Source organism: Meleagris gallopavo, chromosome 7 (genome assembly GCF_000146605.3).
Source record: "Meleagris gallopavo isolate NT-WF06-2002-E0010 breed Aviagen turkey brand Nicholas breeding stock chromosome 7, Turkey_5.1, whole genome shotgun sequence".
NCBI lineage: Eukaryota > Metazoa > Chordata > Aves > Galliformes > Phasianidae > Meleagris > Meleagris gallopavo.
The window spans coordinates 24,793,104-24,813,687 of record NC_015017.2 but is presented as its reverse complement, the minus strand read 5'-3'; the positions used below and the strand labels follow the sequence as shown (position 1 = coordinate 24,813,687).

General features: G+C 41.5%; 1 protein-coding gene across 1 annotated transcript in view; it reads right to left on the bottom strand.

Annotated features, from left to right (window-relative positions):
* LOC100549062 (kalirin-like) overlaps window positions 1-20,584 on the bottom strand; it is a 143,542-nt gene that overhangs the window by 36,268 nt on the left and 86,690 nt on the right. Inside the window, 15 exon segments of the mRNA XM_019617399.2 lie at window positions 65-176; window positions 721-813; window positions 3,306-3,395; window positions 5,036-5,105; window positions 5,815-5,924; window positions 6,810-6,876; window positions 7,828-7,855; window positions 7,858-7,945; window positions 8,678-8,860; window positions 11,613-11,735; window positions 12,291-12,406; window positions 13,648-13,762; window positions 14,671-14,820; window positions 17,649-17,840; window positions 20,329-20,448. Coding sequence (XP_019472944.1) covers window positions 65-176; window positions 721-813; window positions 3,306-3,395; window positions 5,036-5,105; window positions 5,815-5,924; window positions 6,810-6,876; window positions 7,828-7,855; window positions 7,858-7,945; window positions 8,678-8,860; window positions 11,613-11,735; window positions 12,291-12,406; window positions 13,648-13,762; window positions 14,671-14,820; window positions 17,649-17,840; window positions 20,329-20,448 — 1,657 coding nt within the window.

Sequence of the window (20,584 nt, the reverse complement as noted above, 5' to 3'; positions counted from 1 at the left end):
ACAAGGTACAAGAAGGCTTAATTCACTCCTAAAGCCCTTTTCTGCCCCAGGCACCCATCTGTACCTTCCAGCATGCTGACATGCATTGCATCATTAGCTTTCTTGGGGACACTGAGCATCACTTCCAGACCATCCTTGAGTTCCCCTTTGCCTTCCTCACAGCAGGTAAGCAGTTCCTAAGAAGCAATGCAGAACACCTGTAAGCAAACTGACCAATGGCTTTATCTCAGACCATGTTTTTGGTATGTAGACTGCAACATTGCAACCATGTCACTAACAGTGACAGAAGAAAGCTGGACTGCACCCACTGTGGATGCTTGCAAATAACGGGGATTGAATGGAAATGACTAAGAAGCAAGACAGTGAGGTGCTCTTGAAGGGAGCTCACTCAGAGGGTTTCTGGGTAGTTATCCAGCTGGGAGCAGGCCTCCAGCAGCCTCTCAGCACACTGCAGGCTGCACTACACCCAGAGTGGGTGAGCTCCTTCTGGAAGGAGGTTCTGAGGAGCAGCCCAGAGGGGCGAGGACTGAGAGCATGCATAGGCCATCCTAGGAGCTTTGGTTGTGCACTGCAGGCTTGCTGAGATACTCACAAGGCTGTGGTAAGCCTGTCATTGCAGTAACCTGGTATAAGGCACAGAGTTGTCACTGCATTTGAAGTTAACTCATTACAACTGTGAGCTGCTATGCATGACCCAATTTGGTCAGCTCACTAAGGTACCTTCAGGAGGAGTTGATATTTTGTGATCCTCTGGACAGGCTTGATTAAATAAGAAGAGATAGAGTTGGCTAGACCATGCCTTTGCTGAATTTCCTGGAAGAGATAAAAACAACAATCAGTTATGGAAAATTGTTAACCCCCAGTGAGACAGAACCACCCATAACTTCAACTCTGTATTTCTGTGTTTCCGTGCGTAGCTTTTTAACTCTCTTCCAGCTCAGATGCAGTGAGAAGTGTGACTTCCAGAGAAGTCAGCAACAAGCTGTGGTGTCTCCGTTGGCAGGAGCACTCTGCAAGTTTAGCTGATGCTATGTTGAGCAAGCTACACAGGCTTTAATTCACATATGACTTATCTGTCAAGTCAATTGGTTTTTCTCAGCTATGAGGGCTGAAAGCAGAGTTTTAACATTCAATTAAAATGAAGAGACATGAAATTAAACTGCACAAGTTGGGTGCAGTTTAGCTGTCTAAACATAAGCATCTAGTGCCATCCAAAAGTCCTGGGGTAGCTGAAATATCCACATGGAAGCAGCAGGGCTGACAGTGCTGACAGACCTGTGGTGCTCTGAGGTGGCAGCTGGGGCCAGGACAGATCCTTATGATACTTTTGATAGCACAGAATATTTCTGAATCTCAGCCAAAATGTCTGTTTTGATCACTGTGATGTGATCGTGAACTTCTGGAGACACTGATACTCAGTGAAGTTCAGCAAAGGGCCCAGCTGCCTCCTGCAGCTGGTTCCACTTGGAAAATCCCACAAGATGCTATTGCACACATTTGGCCATCTAAAGGATGCTCTGATCCCTGGTGCCCTATAGGGGCAGGTTCTGTGCTGAAGCAGAAAAGGCCAGGATTCCCTGCCCTCTGCCAGGATGCCTCCTGATACTACGCAAACTTATCTGCAGCTAGAGGGTAAATTTTAGTTTGGAAAGTTTATAGTTTATAAGCAAAGCAAGATCTGTAGGGAGGGAAAATAGCCATCTTTATCTTAGAATAAAGCTATAGAATAAACTAGGCAAGTTCTCAGAACATCCCAGCTCCAACAGCACTGTTGCTAATTCTTTTCACAGTTTCAAATGAGATACATCACTTATCTTTGCTCCTTCCCCTAATGAGCTAACCCTTGCAACAAGCCTTGCAGCCAAACTTTTTCCATGGACTTTAAGAGTTCAATCAGACTGCTGGGACTGCTTATTTTCATCTCAAACATGTCTTTATATGATGGTTTAAGCAATCTGGGAAGATTTTTAAGCAGGCTTCATGCTGAGGGGCATTATTCTAGCTAATTCTCTCTGTCAGGATGTTTTGGAAAATTCCATGTTTGGGAAAAAAAGAAAGCCATCCTGCCATTTGACCACTGCTACTCTAAGGTGAAGATCAGAAGGATTTGCCATCTGCACTACCTTAGTCACTTGGTCTGAGAGCCTAGAGGAGTTTTTTGCAATAATCTGCATTCCCTTTTTACAGAGTAGCCCTCCACAATTCCCACCAGTGAAAGGAAAATATAACCTTCTGCAAAACAGCAGATGCTAACCAATGTATACTTCTATTAAGCAACATCAGGAAGGCTTCTAGCCCATACATAGTACTAGAGTTGAAAATCTTAGCAGAAGAAACACCTTGGTACCCCTAAGGATGCTCGCTCCTCCATCACTTCACCACCATTACAAACCATTCAACAGGCTCAAGCGCCATCTCCTGGAAAATCCATTTCGGTTCAATTCTGCTTAAATCAGTAATAAGGGGGAAAAAAAAATAAAAAAATCTCTTCTGGCTCACGTGAGCTCTCTCTGTGTTTAATTGAAACGCTCTGATCACTGGCACAGACTAAACCCAGAGGAGCTGATTCGTGTCAGCTGCCAACCACATTACAGGTTGGATCCTACTGAGAGGTTACATTTGTAAAGAGGATTTTCAGTGCTCTGGAAGAAAGACATGAAGTGTTTCTTTTTTTCCTTTTTTCTTCTTCTTTTTTTTTTCCCCTCCAGGAAAACAATTACCTAAAGCTATAAGCTAACAGATAAGCAAGGCAAAATGAATGAGGCTCCAAAAATCAGAGGGAAAGCGGTCTATAAAACCAGGATTAGAGCCTGCAAATGTTTTATTACCAGGGGTAGCACTTGTAAGGGAAACTTGTAAAGGAGACTGCTTACAATTAGCAAGCAGTGGTCTCCTTTACCAGCACAACTAAGCAAAAGTTACTCGAGTGGGTAAAATTTGTAGAACTGGTGGACAGGATCTTGTTTTGGATTTCTGGTCATAAAATATAATAGGATTTGTTTTTCATTTTAACACTATACCTGGAAGCAGAGAGTATATCTAAACCAGATCTTTAGAACTGATTTGGTCTGAAAAAATGCATGAAGGCTCCCATAAGAATGCTGGTCTCTGCTAAAAGTGCTTTGCCACATTGATGAAGATCACATGTCACACTGCAGCCCATCAGTTTTCACAGCATGTGGTATCTGCAGCAGAATGGAAAACCCAAATGCCAAGGCACCAAAAGGAATCTGTTGCTCAGATGTAAAGATAAGGTGTTTCAGCTGTGGTACGTGTGCAGAAGGAAAACGGCAATAGCTGCTTACATCAAAGAAAGTCCCTGCATGTTCCAGGATGAGCTGGCTGGAGTCAGGCTTGTTTTTGCAGTAGGTGACATACATCTGAAATTTATCTGCCTGTGAAAACAAACATCAAAGGAAAAGCAAGATAATTTTTTTTTTCTGCTCTCACAGTCTCTCATTAAGGCTCTCCAGGACAAACACAAATGATAAAACCCTAAAGCAACGTGAGAATTATGGATCAATACTTAGCAGCAGTTCATACCTTACCTGAGCAGTTCTGAGGGAATGAGGTACACCATATAACAGCTATGGGAAGTTCTTTTTTTTTAAAACACTTGTAACAGAAGGAAACCTAAACTTTAATCCAGATGAAAAATAATTTCTCAGAGCTCTGATGAGGTTCCACAGATTGTATCTGAACATCAGAAGGTCTCAAACCCCAGTCATGAAGTGTTGACTCTAACACCTATTTGCAGACAAAGCCAGCATGGAAACCCTGAGTGAGAGCTCACCCAGCTCAAGCAAGCTGAAGCCAACACTTCTGACTTCAGGCTCAGATCTGTGATGGCTGGCTCAAACTTGCCATTCCTACCTGGGTTCAGACTTTAATGGCTCAAACTTTATGTTGTGCTAAGAGTGTTTTGCATTTCATTTTCTAATTTATTTATTTTTAAGAGGAAATTAAAAGCATCTGTGTTGTTCTGCCTTAGAGCAGCTTTGCATTACTCAGTGTGGGTCTCAGGGAGAGGAGGGCAGGCAGAGGAGGATGGACTCCTCTGATTAGTATAACATTTTCTATAGCAAGTATCTAAATAACAAGACCTTGCAATTAGGCACGCAGTATTGTGTATATATCTAAAAGCACACACAGCACTGGACATGTACTGTTGCTGAGATGATGTGGTACAATCTTAAAAGTGAAGATTTTGCACAGAATTACATGTAAATGTTTCCATCTTTCATAAATATAAACTTCTTCATTGTAAATAATATTTCTGAATCAATTTCATCAGTATTTGTGCCATCTTTTGAAATCAAAAGCCCATTTGAAACCACCCAATCATGCTCACTTTTTTGGCAAATGAAAAGATTCTATAATGACTTCAAAAATTTTAATTCCCAGCTTTATAACACAAATAAAACCAGCAGTGAAAACATGAAGATGGCTGACTTGCCTGGCAAACTTCTTGAATAGAGGATGGTTTTCATACAGATAAACTACTGTAACCTCCTGTGCCCATGAAGACTCTTAGCATCAAGATTTCAAAGCCCCGTTGGAAATTTTCCTGGCAGTAGGTAATGGAATGAGAGAGTACAGTGGCTCAACAGTCTGAGACTAATTTCTGAAGGAAAATGATGATAAAATAAGATGTTCGTGCCTCTGTAAAGGTCTCAAGCATGACTAAAATTCCCTAAGGAGAGTAGATGATGATTTCTTCCTCTCAGGGCCCTTTGCAAAGGAACTAATGTCAACCCTAAATAGACATTTGGTTTGACAAAATCCTTTTAAACTGGTTGTTAAATCAGCAGATTTAGGTACTGTGCTGGTCAGTGCAGGATGAAGAACAGGTCTCCAGAAAGCCTTCACACTACTGCTCAAGAGAAGAGCTAAGGAAGCAGAGAGCTAAGGAGGAAGCAGTTCTTGTTACAGCCCTTGTCATCAAGGAATAACCTTTGCACCAATTCTCAGCTCGTTTCTGTCTGTGCCAGGGGAATTAATTTGAATAAATAAAGAAAAGCAGCTGCTTCATTACCCAGGTGACAAAGCAGTGACCCACATCCTCAGGCAGTTGCTCATATTTCTCGAGTTCTTTCAGGAAAATGCTGAAAAAAGAAGACACCAATGTCATTAGTTACAATCAAATACCCAAGAGAAGCAAAATGACCAGTGAGATCGGTGTTAATGATTGGTAGTTGTATCTTGATTACGAGGCTAATCAAGTGTGCTGCCAATGGAGAAACTGTGTCCTTGCCAAGGCGTACTTTGCTATTTGAGCACACCCGTGCCCAAACTCAACTACAGTGAAAATGTAACAATCCTTAGTAGAAGTCATTGCGTTCAGGAAGACAAACTAATATGCAAGAACCAGACAGTGAATCTTCAAAAAGATCAGTCCTTATGTGCTTCTGCACCAGAAGCGATAAAGCTTAGATGCATCCACCAAGAAGATCTCATTTCACCAACTGTAAAGCTGAAGGCCTGCTGTCTCAGAGTCCTATTCTTCTGCAAAGCACAAATACTGTGCTGTGAGATGAAAAGCACTTATAGGACTACAAAGCATTGGTGTAATACGACTTCAACATTGTTAATCAACTAAAGGCAAAGTTTAAACAAAGATGCAATTCATTTTTGTAAAAATAAACAAAACAAGGCCTCAAACATTATTTTGCATATTTGGATCAATTACTTTGCATTCTGAAGTGCATTCTACTGCAGGCATTCACAGCAGACACCACATAGATGTATAAGTATACACATGCCTTTAGTTTCCTTAGTCAGTAAACATCAACAAAAAATGTTAGGAAAACTTACTTGTTATGGAAGTCATATATCTCCTGAATATTGCCAAAGATGATGTGTTCTTTATTAAGGATCCCAGCGGGTATTTCTTCCACTCCACTTGTCATTTCCCAAAGGTAAGTCTGGAAGACATCAGCAAATCTTAGCTTTGAGAACAAATGCAGTGCAGAAGAATAGATATCCTTGTTTTGCTGCCAAAGGCATGGGCTGACAAGGGAACTATGCACTTTCAGATTAAACAAATAAGGTAATGTTCCAGTGTCACAAGAAGCTCTCCAGAGAAATTCAAAGTGCTAATGCTGAGTAGTTGTCTGAGACAAAGCAAAAACATGTCAATAGCACCTGTCTTTGCTGTCCAACTGATGTTGTCCAAGAACTGCAGGCAGAAACAATTGAAAGAAACTGGATTTGCCACTTCAGTAGCATTAGACACATAAAAATCTATCTGAAACTGCAGGAATGTGAAAGCTGACAGATTTCACTAAAAAAAAAAAACAAACACTGTCTTTTGCCCTGAATATCACAGTCTCCTTCAGAATTACCCTGTTGAAGACCTAGGTAAGGTATTTGACTGTACAAATCCAGCTCTTCCTCTTGCTCGAGGCAATCTCTAACTTCAGATGATCCAAAGTAAGAGATTTAAATTCTTAAGGAAATGCTGCATGACTGAAAAAAGCCTAGAATCCAACAAATTTCAGGTCAACGCACAAACTGCTCTTTACTGAATTCCAGGACATTGCTCTTACTCTCTGCAGAATGAGCACAGCTTTGCAATTAAAGGCACATTCAGGTGTCCCCAGAGGAGCAGACTTCAGAGGTACACATGGGGAGCACAGGGTATAATTCTGCCATGGGGTGACAGGCTCCCTCCATTCCCACTCAGCTCCCACCGCCAGCAGGACATGGCCCTGTGGTCAGGCACTAATGGTGGGTACTGTCACACCAACAATGCAAAGGATACCATGCCCTTTCTAAAAGTACTGGGCACTCTCCAGGCTGTAACTTACCTCTAAACATTCATGTAAGTCCCTGACATAAGCTTTTTCTGTCTGAAGAAGCTCAGCCATAATGAATCTGGAAAAAGAAAGTATTTCAGGCCTGCTGTACGTTACAGGCAATGTGATAAAGAGAAAACACAGCATCTTCCTGTTGTCTTTATGAATCAATGGACTTCCACTCTAAACCTTCAGCTGCTTCGCTTTGCACTATTCAATTCAACAAAATAAATATCAGTTAATACTCTAGTCCCTTGCAGGGTTATTTTTTAGACAACTTTTCTGCATAAAATTCTATTCAGTTGTATTTTTGCAAACTGAGGAGTGATTTACTGTTTACTTGCCAAACTTAAATAGCCAGTTGATTTTCAGTAATTTTTTTCCATGAAAAAAAGACTTGAGATTCCTTGACAAGTCTTGCAACTTCACTAATATGCAATTGTAAGCCACCCTGAAACATGAATTTCAGCACCAACACTGAGAGGGTTGGCAGACACAACTAATTTGAGAAGGCTACAACAATTTGGTATCCAAACCAATGGGAACTCCAGCAACCACATTTGTAGTGTCTCAAGCTGGGTGTCCCAAAGTTCAAATGCTCAATGTTTTGAAAATGTGCCATGGAAGGACCAAGTGTACCACTGCCTTCTGAAGGAGAAATGGTATACTGACTCTTTCAGAGAGATGAGAAAGTCACCCTGTTCATTTTAGCTGTCACATACAGCCAGAAAGAAATCATGACAATGAAGTATCTCAGTGACATCAAACTCTGGTCAAAGCGCTCATCTCATTCCTTTTCCTTTCTAAAAGTAACCTCTGATTAAAACCAAAAGAAAGTCAAACTGTATGTTCTGAGATTCTCTTGCCTACAAGTCACAGCTTTTGCTCTACAACTGTACACATATCTCAAGAGCTCCACAGCTGGAAGGAATTACAGGGCCAGGCTGTCATCACATTCTGGTCATGCAGATATCACAGAATCACTTTTAGACAATGTGTCGTGGCACTCTCAGAGAGTTTTGGGACATACTCTTTCTTTCTGGCTGACTTTCTTTTTCTTCATTGACTTCATGATTTGCATCTCGCAGCTTTACCTCCCGGTCTGAAAGACTTGCTGGAATAATATCTAGTTCGAGGTCCTTGTTATCCTAGAAGCAGTAACAGAGCAGACTTTAAGTCCATTGTAATCCTACTGTTGTGTAAAATGCATCATGGTTGTGAGATTAAACACATAAGAAGGGATAAAAGGAAGTGGTCAGTAACTGTGTAAACCAGAAACTCAACAAGGAAGGAACATTTGTCTTGAGGGTGTGAGGAAATTTATTCATCTTTGATACTTTACTTTGAGGGTGACTGACCAACAGGTTTTTAAGTGTTTTTGCGGCCAGGAAATAGCATGAGGTTCTTATTTTTGTTAGTCTTGTATTGCTCTATTTCACCTAGCAGAGGTTAGAGATGAGGTTGGCGACCAATTTTTCATTCATTTAAAGGATGAGAGAATGGAAACTTACAATCAAAGCCTGGATCTAATTCAACACAATGGCATGGAAGTAATATTTATGGTTTATGCTAAAATTAATACAGACTTTTATTCAAATAATGTGTTCCCCTCTCCTTCTCAGTGGCCAGATAGTCTCCTGGAGAACAGAGCAAGCAGTTGTACAGAAATTCTCTCTCATCTCCATCTGATTCCTCCTCCTACCACCAATAAGTCATAAAAAGCCTCTTTCTCATCAGAAAGAGCAGTCCTGAGGCCGACTAGATTTTAAGTGGTTCTAAAATACACATGATATCTCGCAGCACTCACTTCATGGCCTTCTCTTCCCTCTGTGACTTTCAGATCTGGTACAAAACCTCAGAAGGACATGGACTTACAGTACCTCTGTATTGATTCCAAGGGCTTTCTCCAGGGAGTAGCGGTATTTCCCCATCCTGAGAGAGAAGTCACGGTAGCGTTTGTCAACGGTGGTGACCCACTTCCTGATTTCAGCGGCGTGTATATGTCCCTTTTCTACAAAGCTGTCAGCCAGCTGGATGAGGAGCTTCACTTTTTCCTTTGTTTGCTGCCCAAAATACGGTTCTTGGTTATGTTACACTATCATTATTTCTTTTAATTCACACAGCAATCAGAAAGAACACACAATTTTATATATGTTATTAAACAGCATCTGTACTTCAGATCATGCAGAATCAGATGCTTTAAACTTTGCCCAGTAAAACATAAAAGGAATGACATTTTCATAAGGACAGATTCGTAGCTGCAGGAGATATAGAAAGTCAAATCATTTGAAACCACACGCAAACACAAAACATGCTGGAAGTTAGAGACATCTCCTCCTCATAATCAAAAGCTTTTTAGGGGTTTTGTGAGCCTTGGGGTAGAAGACAGGATGTTAAAATTACACCTCATAAAACACACCACGTTACTTTGAATCTGTACCTAGGTGGTTCTGCAGGCCTGTGCAGGCAGGTCATTAACACATTGTGCATCAGGCCAGGAAGGGAATCTGAATCACTACGCTCTGCATCAGAAACATAGTGCCAGTTGGAGCATTACAAAGTAAAAGATGCCTGAACATACATTGAGCCCCCATAATCTTCCTGAGGTCTTTTCTATTCCATTTGGGTCTGACTGCCTCGTAGTCATCATGGCCTTCCATACTGAGGAACTTTGTGCAAACCTGGCACAATGGGTAGTCATAAATTTTAGCATAGATTACAAATCTACTGAAGGTACCTGAACTCTCTGTTTAAGCCAAATGAAGTGCAAAATGCTTATAGAAGGAGTTATCAACTGTACGGACTGAACTCCAGCTGCAGTGCACAATCCTCAAAAGTGAAAGGAGAATCAGTTGGATCCCTAGAAATAGTGGTGTGATGCTCTTTGCCAGACATGAGACATGCTGTCAAGTGCTTGATGTTACCAGCAATCTGGCCACAAATGGACAAGCACATGTCAGATCCACATTTTCTTGAGTTTAGTTTTGTGTTTGAAACCTCATAGAAATGTCAGTGACAAAATAAATTAACAGGAGAATCAGAGGCCTTCCTAACAAATAAGGTAAGTAGTTAAGCAAAGCTATGTATAGAGGAGTAAAAATCTGACTTCCTGTCATACGAAAGGGTGTCTCATTCCCAAAAGCTATTACTGTATTTGCTATCCAAACATTTGTTTTGGACAGAAAGGTACTGGGATCAGGAAGGCTTTCAGTTACAGCTTACTTTGAGAATATCATCATCTGGAAGCGACTTGCATCTACCAGGTTGCACGTGGCCTTGAAAAAATGATAGGTCAGCAGTCTAAGAGTGATTTATCACAGCCCAAGGGAGCAGGACTAGATGTGTCAGTGGAAGGAACAGCCAGTAACGGTCAGTAAGGATCAAGGTATAAAACTTAATTCCAGGTTACATCATGAATAGAAATAGTTTGGATGCTCCAGGACACAATGGGATTTGTCTGATCCATACTGAATGATAATTGGAATGACTGTAGATAGCTGATAGAGAAGTTCTGTTTAAGAAATGTTGCATGGTGCCTGTCTGATTAAATTAATTTCAGTCCACCGCTATTTATCTCTTTTTTTCACAAATGTGCAAACTCAGGAAAAAGGAAAGGGACAAGAAGAACATAAAGCCTGTGAATCAAACCCAAGCAAGCATGGACAGCCTAATGAGGAATTTAAGGATTACAGAAGATCAATTTCAGGACACAGCAAAATGAAACTACATGATAGTGAAGCTGTGGTCCTGCTGCAGCCTGATTTGGCAGTTTAGATCCTTATCAGTGACTGTTAATACCCCTGTGAGTTCACTGTCTGTGAATTACCTATGGTTTGAATTAATTTGTCTGAAGCAGGACCAATCACTATTCCTCTGTAAACCCCATCAGATTTCTCAGAATTGTTCCATATATTCCATCTATAATTAATAGATTCTTGGTAATGCAGCTTTGTTTTATGCTCACCCTAGAGTTTACAAACCCATTTATTTAAAGTACTTCACTGGGATAAGTGGAATAAGATAAATGATCGTCTGTGATCAGTCCAGCTGGAATTAATGAAACAAATGGTGGTTGTGATGACAGAATCACAAAGCAGTTGAGATTGGAAGGGACCTCTAGGTCCACCTGGTCCAATCCCTGCTAAGGCAGGATCATCTGGTGCAGGCTGCCCAAGACCATGTCCTGGTGACTTCTGCAGACCTCCAAGGGGAAACCACAACCTATGTGGGCAAGCTGTGCCAGTGCTCAGCCATTCTCACAACACAGAAGTGCTTCCTGATGGTTGGAAGAAATCCCCCGTGTTTCAGAGGCCCACTGCCTCTCGTTCTGCTTCTGGGCACCTCTGAAAAGAGCCTGGCTCTGTCACATTTACATCCTCCCTTCAGGCATTTATACGATATGATATGATGAGAACCCCCTGAGCCTCTCTAGGTTAAAAGGAAGAAAGAGAGAACTCAAGATGACCATGGATATAACATATCAATTAGGCACTCTACATCATTCTTGTAAAATTGTCTGAGGACAGAATTTGGCTATGTTCCATTAGGATGCTGTGCCATGTATGCAAATGGAGTTTCTCTTCATTTTAATCAGAGCAAAATGCTCCATAACCAGCACAGACCAAGGGAGGGGACAAACTTCAATTTTGTACCTGTGCCTTGCTAAAAATGAAAGGTCACGGCTGACAAAAGACATTTGTCTCTGGGCCAGGAGTTTCAGGATGAAAATACAAAATCAAGAGAATATTATCACAAAGATTTAAGGTATTAAGAGGGCCATAAACATAGGCCAATTAGATTAATGTCATTCCTTACCTTCGCAGGTACTCTGAATTCCCCATATTCCTTTAGGAGCTCCTGAGTTTCTTCTGCTGATTCCCCTGTGGAGTTGTGAGTAGAGAGGTAATATTCGCCTGTCTCTTGGATCCAGTCCAGGGCCTACGAATATCAAAAGGAAAAAGAAAAAAAGCAAAATAAATAGTATTTATATTTCAAGAACTAATCCTCCAACAAAATAATCTGCCAAATAATGGATATCAGAACAATGAGCCATAATTTTGTGTGTATCAAAATGCTTTCTAGGAAGATATAAAAAGAACGCAATAATTAAAGCAGATGGGAAAGGACACAAAAGGTGATGTTTCCTAGGAGAACAAGGAGTGTAGGGAATTCTATCTTCAGAAAGAAAAATCTGAAGAGAGAGAAGGCAGTGCTCTCATTCAATTAGAGCTCAATAAAATATATTTGTTCTCTTATTTATTTTCAAACAGATGAATACATCCTGAAACGATTATGGCCTAGCAAAAGTACAGAGTTTTGTTGCTGAGCTTTGGAGTTTTCTTCAATTGTTTTAAGAATGTATATTTTCCACGTATTAAAAAGGAACAGCTTTTAAATACAACTGGAGACTGCAACAGGAACCCCACAGAGGCACGACATGGGCACAAGGCACATTTACACACTGCCAGCAAAGAAAGGCAGCAGGGTTTTTACCTGCTTGGCACTGCGCTCAAAGACAACGTACTGCTGGCACTGATCTAACCTCCGCTTCTTCAGGGTCCAGAAGTGAAGGACCCGGTTCTCCCTCTGCAGCAACTCACTCAGGATGGCTGTAAGGTAGAAGAACTAGATGGTTAGTGATTCTGTGAATGCATACAGAAATAAGCCATAAAAAACACGAATTTACTCACTCTGCCTGGACCACACTCTCAAGCAGAGAGCCCCTGAGAATTGCTTGTATTAAAACAAGTATTGATTCAAAGGAATTGCTTTAAGAAGCAATAATAAAAAAGGTGGTGTTGCAGGGTTATCTGGTATTGGAGGAGATGCTAGTGTGGCATCCACTAGAGGGGGCATAGGCTCACGCAGTCTGTGCAGCAGGCACACTATTTTGTGTTAAAACAATGAGTCTGGCTCATCGATCCCCTAGAGTTACTATGAGCATTTACAGCACCTTGTAAATAATCTCTCTTCCCTGAAGCCCTTTCTGAGTACACTCATCAGTTCTCTGTATAAATAGTTCAGGCTAAATAAAGCTATTTTTGTTCTATATTGATGACTTAGCTCTAGACACATCGTAAGTGTTCTATTAAACAGGGCTTTTATTCTGAACTAAAGTGTCTACTTCAAAGATTTTCTGTGGATAGGCTCACTAAGCAAGAGAGTTACACATCTGGCTTACAACAAGACTAACATACATACTGATTTCTAAATATGCAAATACTTCCAAACAAGCCCAGTGAGGAATACTGAAGCTTATATCAAGCACATACATAGGGACTCATAGGGACTCTGAAAAAGCGTTCAGATAATCTTCCCACGATTTTCAGCTGCAGGGAATAGAAGTTCACAGCAACTACAAAAAATATTTGAAACAGTAGTAGGGGAAAAATGGACAAAAGTCAGAATAGTACTGCAAAGTTGATATTAATAGAAAGGAAGAAAAATAATATTTTCAGTAGCACCATTTTCCATCTTCTGTATGTAACTGCAGTTCTCATCCCTCCCACACATTATAATGGCTGCACTGCTATTAACCTGTCTCTTCCTGCAGCTTGTAAGCCAGCCAATAATAATAATAAAACGCTTTAGTTCTGTGGATTTGCTTTGCTCACTCTTATCAGTACCTCACAGCATTGCTAGACACAGATTAACAAATGTTTAATTTAGCAGAGAAATGGAAACACTTCAAACATCTCAGATGTATAGTTTGATTGTAAACAGTGCTCTTTTGACCAAAGGAAACTACCCACAGGTAGATGGGTATTTCCTTTATTCTGGACCAGCTTGGAACTTAGCAGAGGGAGAACCAAAGAAGACCTCTAATGTTGTCATGCACCAGTGCACCAACCTTTCACTTGCTGCTCAGGCCCCCGTGTATGGCTTGCGACTCCAGGCATGCTGACATTGTTCCTGTGGATGTACTTGAGGAATACCTCGGCGTTCCTTCGAGCCAGTGTGCAGGCCTAAGGAAAATGACCCCACCGAGAAGGGTTAGTAAAGACAAGCAAAGAAAGCAAAAGAGACTCAAGCTCTCTGCCTATTTTGCAGGGAGATGTATGTCTCTTTCACATGGAGGAGCTTCAGCTAAGAGTCAACAAACTCAGCTAAGAAACTTACAGCCTCATGAATGTATTAAAATACATGAGTCATTTTGGACTCAGCAGTTGATTTTATATCTTAAGGCAAATTAATGAGAGTAATCATGCACCTGGTTTTAAAGAGCAAGTGCCTCCCATACATTTTCAGTCTAACCAAAGCTAACCCCTCTCTCAAAAAGAGCATTCACTACTTCCAAAAGTGCAGTCTAGAGGAACTGTTTCTTAAGTCAGACTAGTTTCATGTTGTGTATCAGTTTTAGTGGAAGGTGTGAGGCTGCCTGTCAGATGACTTATCAGTGTTGGCTCTGCTGTTCTTACAAAGCAGCACTTGGAAGGCAGGAGGAAAGCTCAGTCTCCAGCCCAGTGCTGCCTTACAGAAGCACAAAGGCTTCAGGTGTTAGCAGTTCTGCACTTATTGGCTTGGAGGACAGAATTTGAAATTCTGGATGATTTATATAAGCCAGCACCAAAATCCTGTCATTTATAATGCAATGTTGAGAACAAATGCTTTGAATCAACATAATAAATAGCATCCTCCAAGTGCAATGCAAATATCACTAATTTGTCCTGATGACATCTCTCAGAGATAAACATTGATGATAATGCTTATCACCACTATTATAACAGTGTGGAATTAGCTTAGGGCTCAGACAGAGAGCCAGTAAATGAACTGTAATTATGCCTCAGAGCTTCCTCTCAAACTCACCAACAGTGTTCTAAATTGACTACCTAATGGGGAGATTTTCTGATTTATTGTTGAACTAAGCTGAGACCTTGAGAAAAGCCTCCTTCTGCTCCAGATGCTTGCTGATCAGGGGGATAACATGGTCTATCTCAGCTGCTGGTCCAAGTTTATCTCGACCTCCACACCAGTCTTCATCACGTCTGTATTCTTGCTCCAGGCTCTCTAATACACTGCATACCTGAAACATACCCAGAGCACAGCAACTCAGTTATCCACAGTTGTAACAAGAAGAAACACAGTCAGTAAAAGTCTATGAGCCAACAAAATTTCAGACCTAAATATTTTAGACTATTGGCCACGGCATGGAGGGTAACAGGCTATGAAGCAGGCCCTGGACAGAATGATCTATTAGTTATTCTTGCCCACAGCGATCTCTACTGTTTGGGATGTAATTCATCTGGCTTAGGGGTGATAAATCCTTGTTCTTTTCTAAAGGAGAAAGGAGGGAAACTCAAAAGGTTGAACCAAGACAAGGGTCAGTCTGGCCCCAGTGGATCATTCAGAACACAATCCCCATTCCTGAAGGGTGCTTTAGGTCTGTTTAAATCCCACCAAGTCATGGAACTTAGCACCCACTTAAAGTAAAACACATGCTGGAATGCTTTCCTGAAACAATTCTGAAGCTGGAACTAATTCTGTTCAGCTGCATGTTAGCTGCTCCCTGTACAGGTTTTGTAAAGACTTATGGATAACAATAGACATTAAATCAGTGTTGTAACCCAGGTGGATGCAGGTGTTCCACCGTACAGGGCTTACAAGAGGATCTTCTATCTTGGTGCAATAATGGGAACAAGGCAAATAAACAAGTGCAGTCTGAAAGCCGTGTGCACCAGGCTTGGACAAGGCAATGCAGATCCTGAGGGCAACTCTCTGTATCCTGTGCAGACACAGGAAAAACAGCAAAAGTTTTTCTGCACATTAGGAACTTCTCTCTTCTCTTCTGAGTTAGTAAGGATCCACTCAGTTATTGCTGGGGTCCAGTTAACCATATTCACCCTTTTCTTGCTCACTCCTGCAACCTTTATATGAATATAAGTTATAATTCAGAGGATCCTACATGCTTAAGAGCATAATTTGGAAGAGACTCCAGGCTCACCCAATGCTCTCCACTATCACAGGCCATTTTCATGTAACTCCACTCATGAACACATCAAAATCCATCTTAAGACTGGGGAGCTGAGGTGAACTGATGCTTGCTGGCATGTTACAATCTGAAATCAGCTTACTGCTTGCATGCAAACCAGCCCTCACCCCCAAACCCGTAGTGGAGAGAAATGCCCCATGCCCCACGTTATTTTGGCACAGAAAAGCGATTCCATTTAATTTCTTGGCTCTTGAGAACTTTGGTACTCTGTGATCACTTTGGTTAATGAAGTTAGAGATAAACTATCTAATAGAGCTGCACCAGTTATAACAAGAGCATAGGGCTCTTGGGGAGGACAGATACGAAGAAGTTTGGCTGGTTGGGACAGACTCTCTGGCTGCTCTTCTAGCTGCATTTCTAGGTACTCAGAACTCAGGATTCAATGAATTACTGCCATGCTGTCAGGGATCAGACCGCTAAGGGTCACAGATCATGGAGCCTGAGAGAAAGTAGCAAGTTTATGAGCACTCAAGACTGAATGATCTTTGCCCCAGTCATTTGCTGAACAGACACAACTCATCAATGAACTGGTGGGCACTGCAGTATGCTTCTCTATGGCTTGGAAATAGGAAGAGAGACCAAACTGATAAATCACTGGCTCTGCATATTTTGGCCAGCACATTTGACTGTCTAAAGAACTAATGAATCCCTTAATGGTTTTCATTTCTCACAATCTTCCAACAGCTGTAATTCTTTTCAATCCTGTGTGCATTAGGGACTGTAAATCTATTTGAAACCCTTCACAGGGAAAGACATTCATTATAAGGAATGAATTAATTTTAAGCACTCTTAAAAATGCATTAAACAAACGACACCAAAAAGTGGCCCAAGGATTTTTTCCTGCATCAATGTTAAGGAAAAATTATCTCGGTCCTCAATGACATCTTTAGCTGTGTTAAAAAAAACTTTCCAAATCTGGTTGTATAATTGAGGAACCAACCGTGTGCTGGTAACAACAGAAATGTTAATGAAAGCCACTGCTTCTTTTCATAAAAGCACAGGTTCTTGCAGTGTCCACGCTAACACAGACTGCCTGGCTGCAGTAAATTACAACCAGCAAGACTAGTTGAGTATCCATGCTATGACACTAATTCTCACTACTGACTAAAGTTGCATCGGTTTATGCAATGCATAAATAATCCCAATTGTACCAGCAGCCAATTGGAATGTGTTTTGTTCATGGATGCCTGGAATGAAGTAGCGTTATGTCTGCATACAGTGGTTACTGCTGTAATTAACTGCGCTGCAGGTGGACTTAAGAGAAATCACTTCATATCTTGGCATCTTTTTTGGCATGGTGGTGTCTTACTACTAATGAATATATTGGCTATTGCTGCTCACAAAATAAATGATTGATGGCAAACATTCTCAAGGAAATGAAGATTTACATTCCTTAAAATGAACTCTGATGCCATAAGGACTTGAAACTGAAGTGGTAGGATTTCAGAAATCCTTCCCTTTGGAAAGTGAGCAATTTAGAAAACAAAAGAAAAAAGTAAAAAAATATATGGCTTCCATACTGTTTCAATGAAACCTTCAAGATGAAAATTACTGTATACTTCAATTTGTCTTTTTGAAACTCGATTTTGACCGGTTCAACCTTCAATTTCCCTGTGTGGATAAGCACTGTTATGCCGCTGGAGTAAATGTCATTTCAATTCATTTTGCTAATGCTGTGAGATCCACAGCCAGCAGAAGACCCTCTGCATTTGTGGTCAGAGTAGAAAACCCACATCCACCACCACTGCCATGTGGGAGTGCACTTGCATTGGTGTTTGTTGGCTGGGGGTACCTGAGAACCACACTTGCCCTAATCAGTTGACAGAAAGGTACTAGACTGTAAGCAATTGCAAACTGCTCACCTGCTCAGAGGTTTTGTAGAAGGCCACCGAGGCATTGACCAGCTTGAGCCTGTCCTCCATCTTCAGCATTAGCTGCTGCCAGTGCAGGGCCACCTTTTCAGCACATTCTCTGATGGCATCAGCATCATAATGCCCAGCCTGCAGCAGCACTTCAGCTTTCTGCTGGACCTGCAGGGCACTCTGATGTGTCTTCTGTAAGGAAGTGGCATGAAAGAGGGACTGTGCACGATGGGAGGAGAGAGAGGTTGTACAGATGTGCCAGATTTATGGTAGAAAGGTGAAGTGAGGTGTGAGCATGGAGATGTGAGAGAGTGAAACATTTCTGGTTATCTCCAGTTAACAGTTCATTTCTGCAAAGCATTTTATCTTCAGTTATTCATGTACATTTGCAACATTACTAAAACTTGGCACAAGCAAGCACTGGTTGAGATAGACTAGCTGCACTGGCCAGCCACTGCCCCTAGGACGACAGCCTGGGTGAGGATGGGAATCCTGGAGGACTCCTTTGGACGGCCCTTTGGACAGGCAGTGACTGTGCTGAACTCCCACCCCACCTGTGCTCAGTGCTGACTGCATCACACACAGGCTGTAGGCGCAAAAGCAAACCCCAGTGAGTTGTTTTTTTTTTGCCAGGCAGTCTGCTGGCATGAGCAGCAGGGCTTACAGGCAGGACTGAGTGATCTGTCCCATTCCCCAGCTTGCATTAGCATCTCTCAGTTAACCAAATGGTTACAGCTTCCTTCATAGGTTGCTGAGGGGAAAATAGCCTCCAGCCTTTTCCCAGCCCCAAGTAACTGTGTTCAGGTTTAGTCCAGTATTTGATTTTAATCTTCTGAACAGAAGCACTAAAATCTCCCAAAGTCTCCTCTGTTCTGCATCTCAGTGGTAACTGCTGCTGACAAATTCTCATGTGATACATTTATGATCTAATCCTTGAACCTTGAAAGACGCTTGAAATCATCTGGTGATACACTGGTGAATTATGCAATGTAAGGAAAGCTATAGCAAAAAAAAGGATTAATACTTGGCAGAAATATTTAGGAAGATGTTCAAGAACAACTGGTTAAATTTAATATCCAGCTGCTGTACTGATGTTAGAGTCGTAATACTTGTTTTAAATAGACTTTAAAGGATTTTAACTGAAAATCAATTCCACATCTAGCATGCCTTTAGAGGACTGTCCGCCCCATGTGCTTTGCTGATCACTTCCCCATATTGAGCTTTGAACAGTTTAAATGTTTAATCTAGTGTTTTCTCCCTCTGAAAACTTATTTTCCCCTTACAGTGCTGTAGCCTACTTCTCCGTCTGTGATCTGCATTTCCTAGCAGACCCAAGCCCTTCCCCAACAGCAGCAAGCTGTGACAACACAGCTGGAGGGTGTCTTGTTCCCCACTGCTGCCTAGCAGTGGCTACTGGGATGCAGCCAGCATGGCGTGGTACCCACCAGCTCATACAGTATTGATAGGAAACCCCTTCCTTTTCCCCTTAGAAGCTGCCACCGCTGTTCCTTCCTGACTGTGAGTGAAGCTGGATCAAAGTGGGTCATCTGGTAATATCTAAGCTCTGTATTTACTAGCTACATTATAACAAATATTGACTGCTCTGAAGTTTACCATTAGACATAAGGAGTCTTTATTTTTTGGTCATCTCTTAAAATCTCCACTATGGGAATATCATTTTCATAGCTTAAAGTTTGGTTTAGTTTTGATTTAGCTTTTCAAACCACAGAAAGGGATTTGCCAACCAATTCTTTACTTTGTAGCAATTAACAGATAGATGGGGAAGCATATACACTGTGCTAAGCAGGAACAGGAGGAAGCAGTGTGTCCTCTCACACATAACTAGAGTGAGCACACCTTGCAAATGTAAAGTGTGTTCATAATGGCAAAGGCATATGAAGTGCTGACCCAAAGTGTGAGCACTGTGGGCATGGTGATGATGGGTGGACAGTTGGACTGGACGACCTTAGAGGTATTTTCCAACCTTAATGATTCTATGATTCTGTGATTCATTGCAGTCCCTTGCTGAGGGGAGGTAATAATTTTCCACTATGTTCTCATCCAAAGTAAAGCAGCTCAGAGAAGGCACTGTTCCTCCTGCCATGTCCCTACACCATGAGTGAGAAAATTGGTTTTTGAGGGCCAGCTTGAACTGAAGATGTGCTACTCCAGGGCAAGCCATGAGCTCAGTTCAGCTCAGTTCAGCCCTTCCTATCTCATGCTTAAACTGAAAGTATTTGAGGATGGAGGAGTTTGAATGAACATCAAAAACAGAACACCAAACATTTACCAATGAGAGCATTACCCAGTATCAAAGATACTCATAAATGAAGGCTCTGAAGTGATCAGCAAATCTTGGACATGGAATGAGAATGACTCCATGAACTTCTGCCTTCAGATCGCTTTGTGAATTTTAATGTTATTACTTTTTACCAAAGAAATTATCAGAAGACGTGTGAGCGTCATTTTCAGGAATGGAGAGGCTGATATCTGACAGCAGAAAAAATAGCTCCAGATGATAAATAAATTCTCTTGTTGCATTATGATTTTAATGCAAAGTCAATTTTCTGAAGTTTTATCCCTTCCCTCCCTCAAGCAAGCCATGACTGATGCCCAAAAGATAACCCTTTGCATGCTGTTCACCTGGGAAGAAGAAACCAAATTAATTTGCTCATGTTACCTCTATGGCCAGCTGAAATTGCTCATGCTCTCGCTGGAGCTGCTCAGCCTCAGAGAGGGAGCTTGCATTGACGAGGCTTGCATTCAGCATTGATTCACCATTCCGGATCCAGCCAAGCACCTGTAAATAAAGGATGTGCTTATGCAAGGGGTGCTTCAGTGCAAAGATTTCTGTTGTTACTCATCAAACAGTGTCTCAGACCAACTAGTAAAAAACCTATTTTGCCCAACGTTGTCTTGGCTGAATCAGTGAGCAG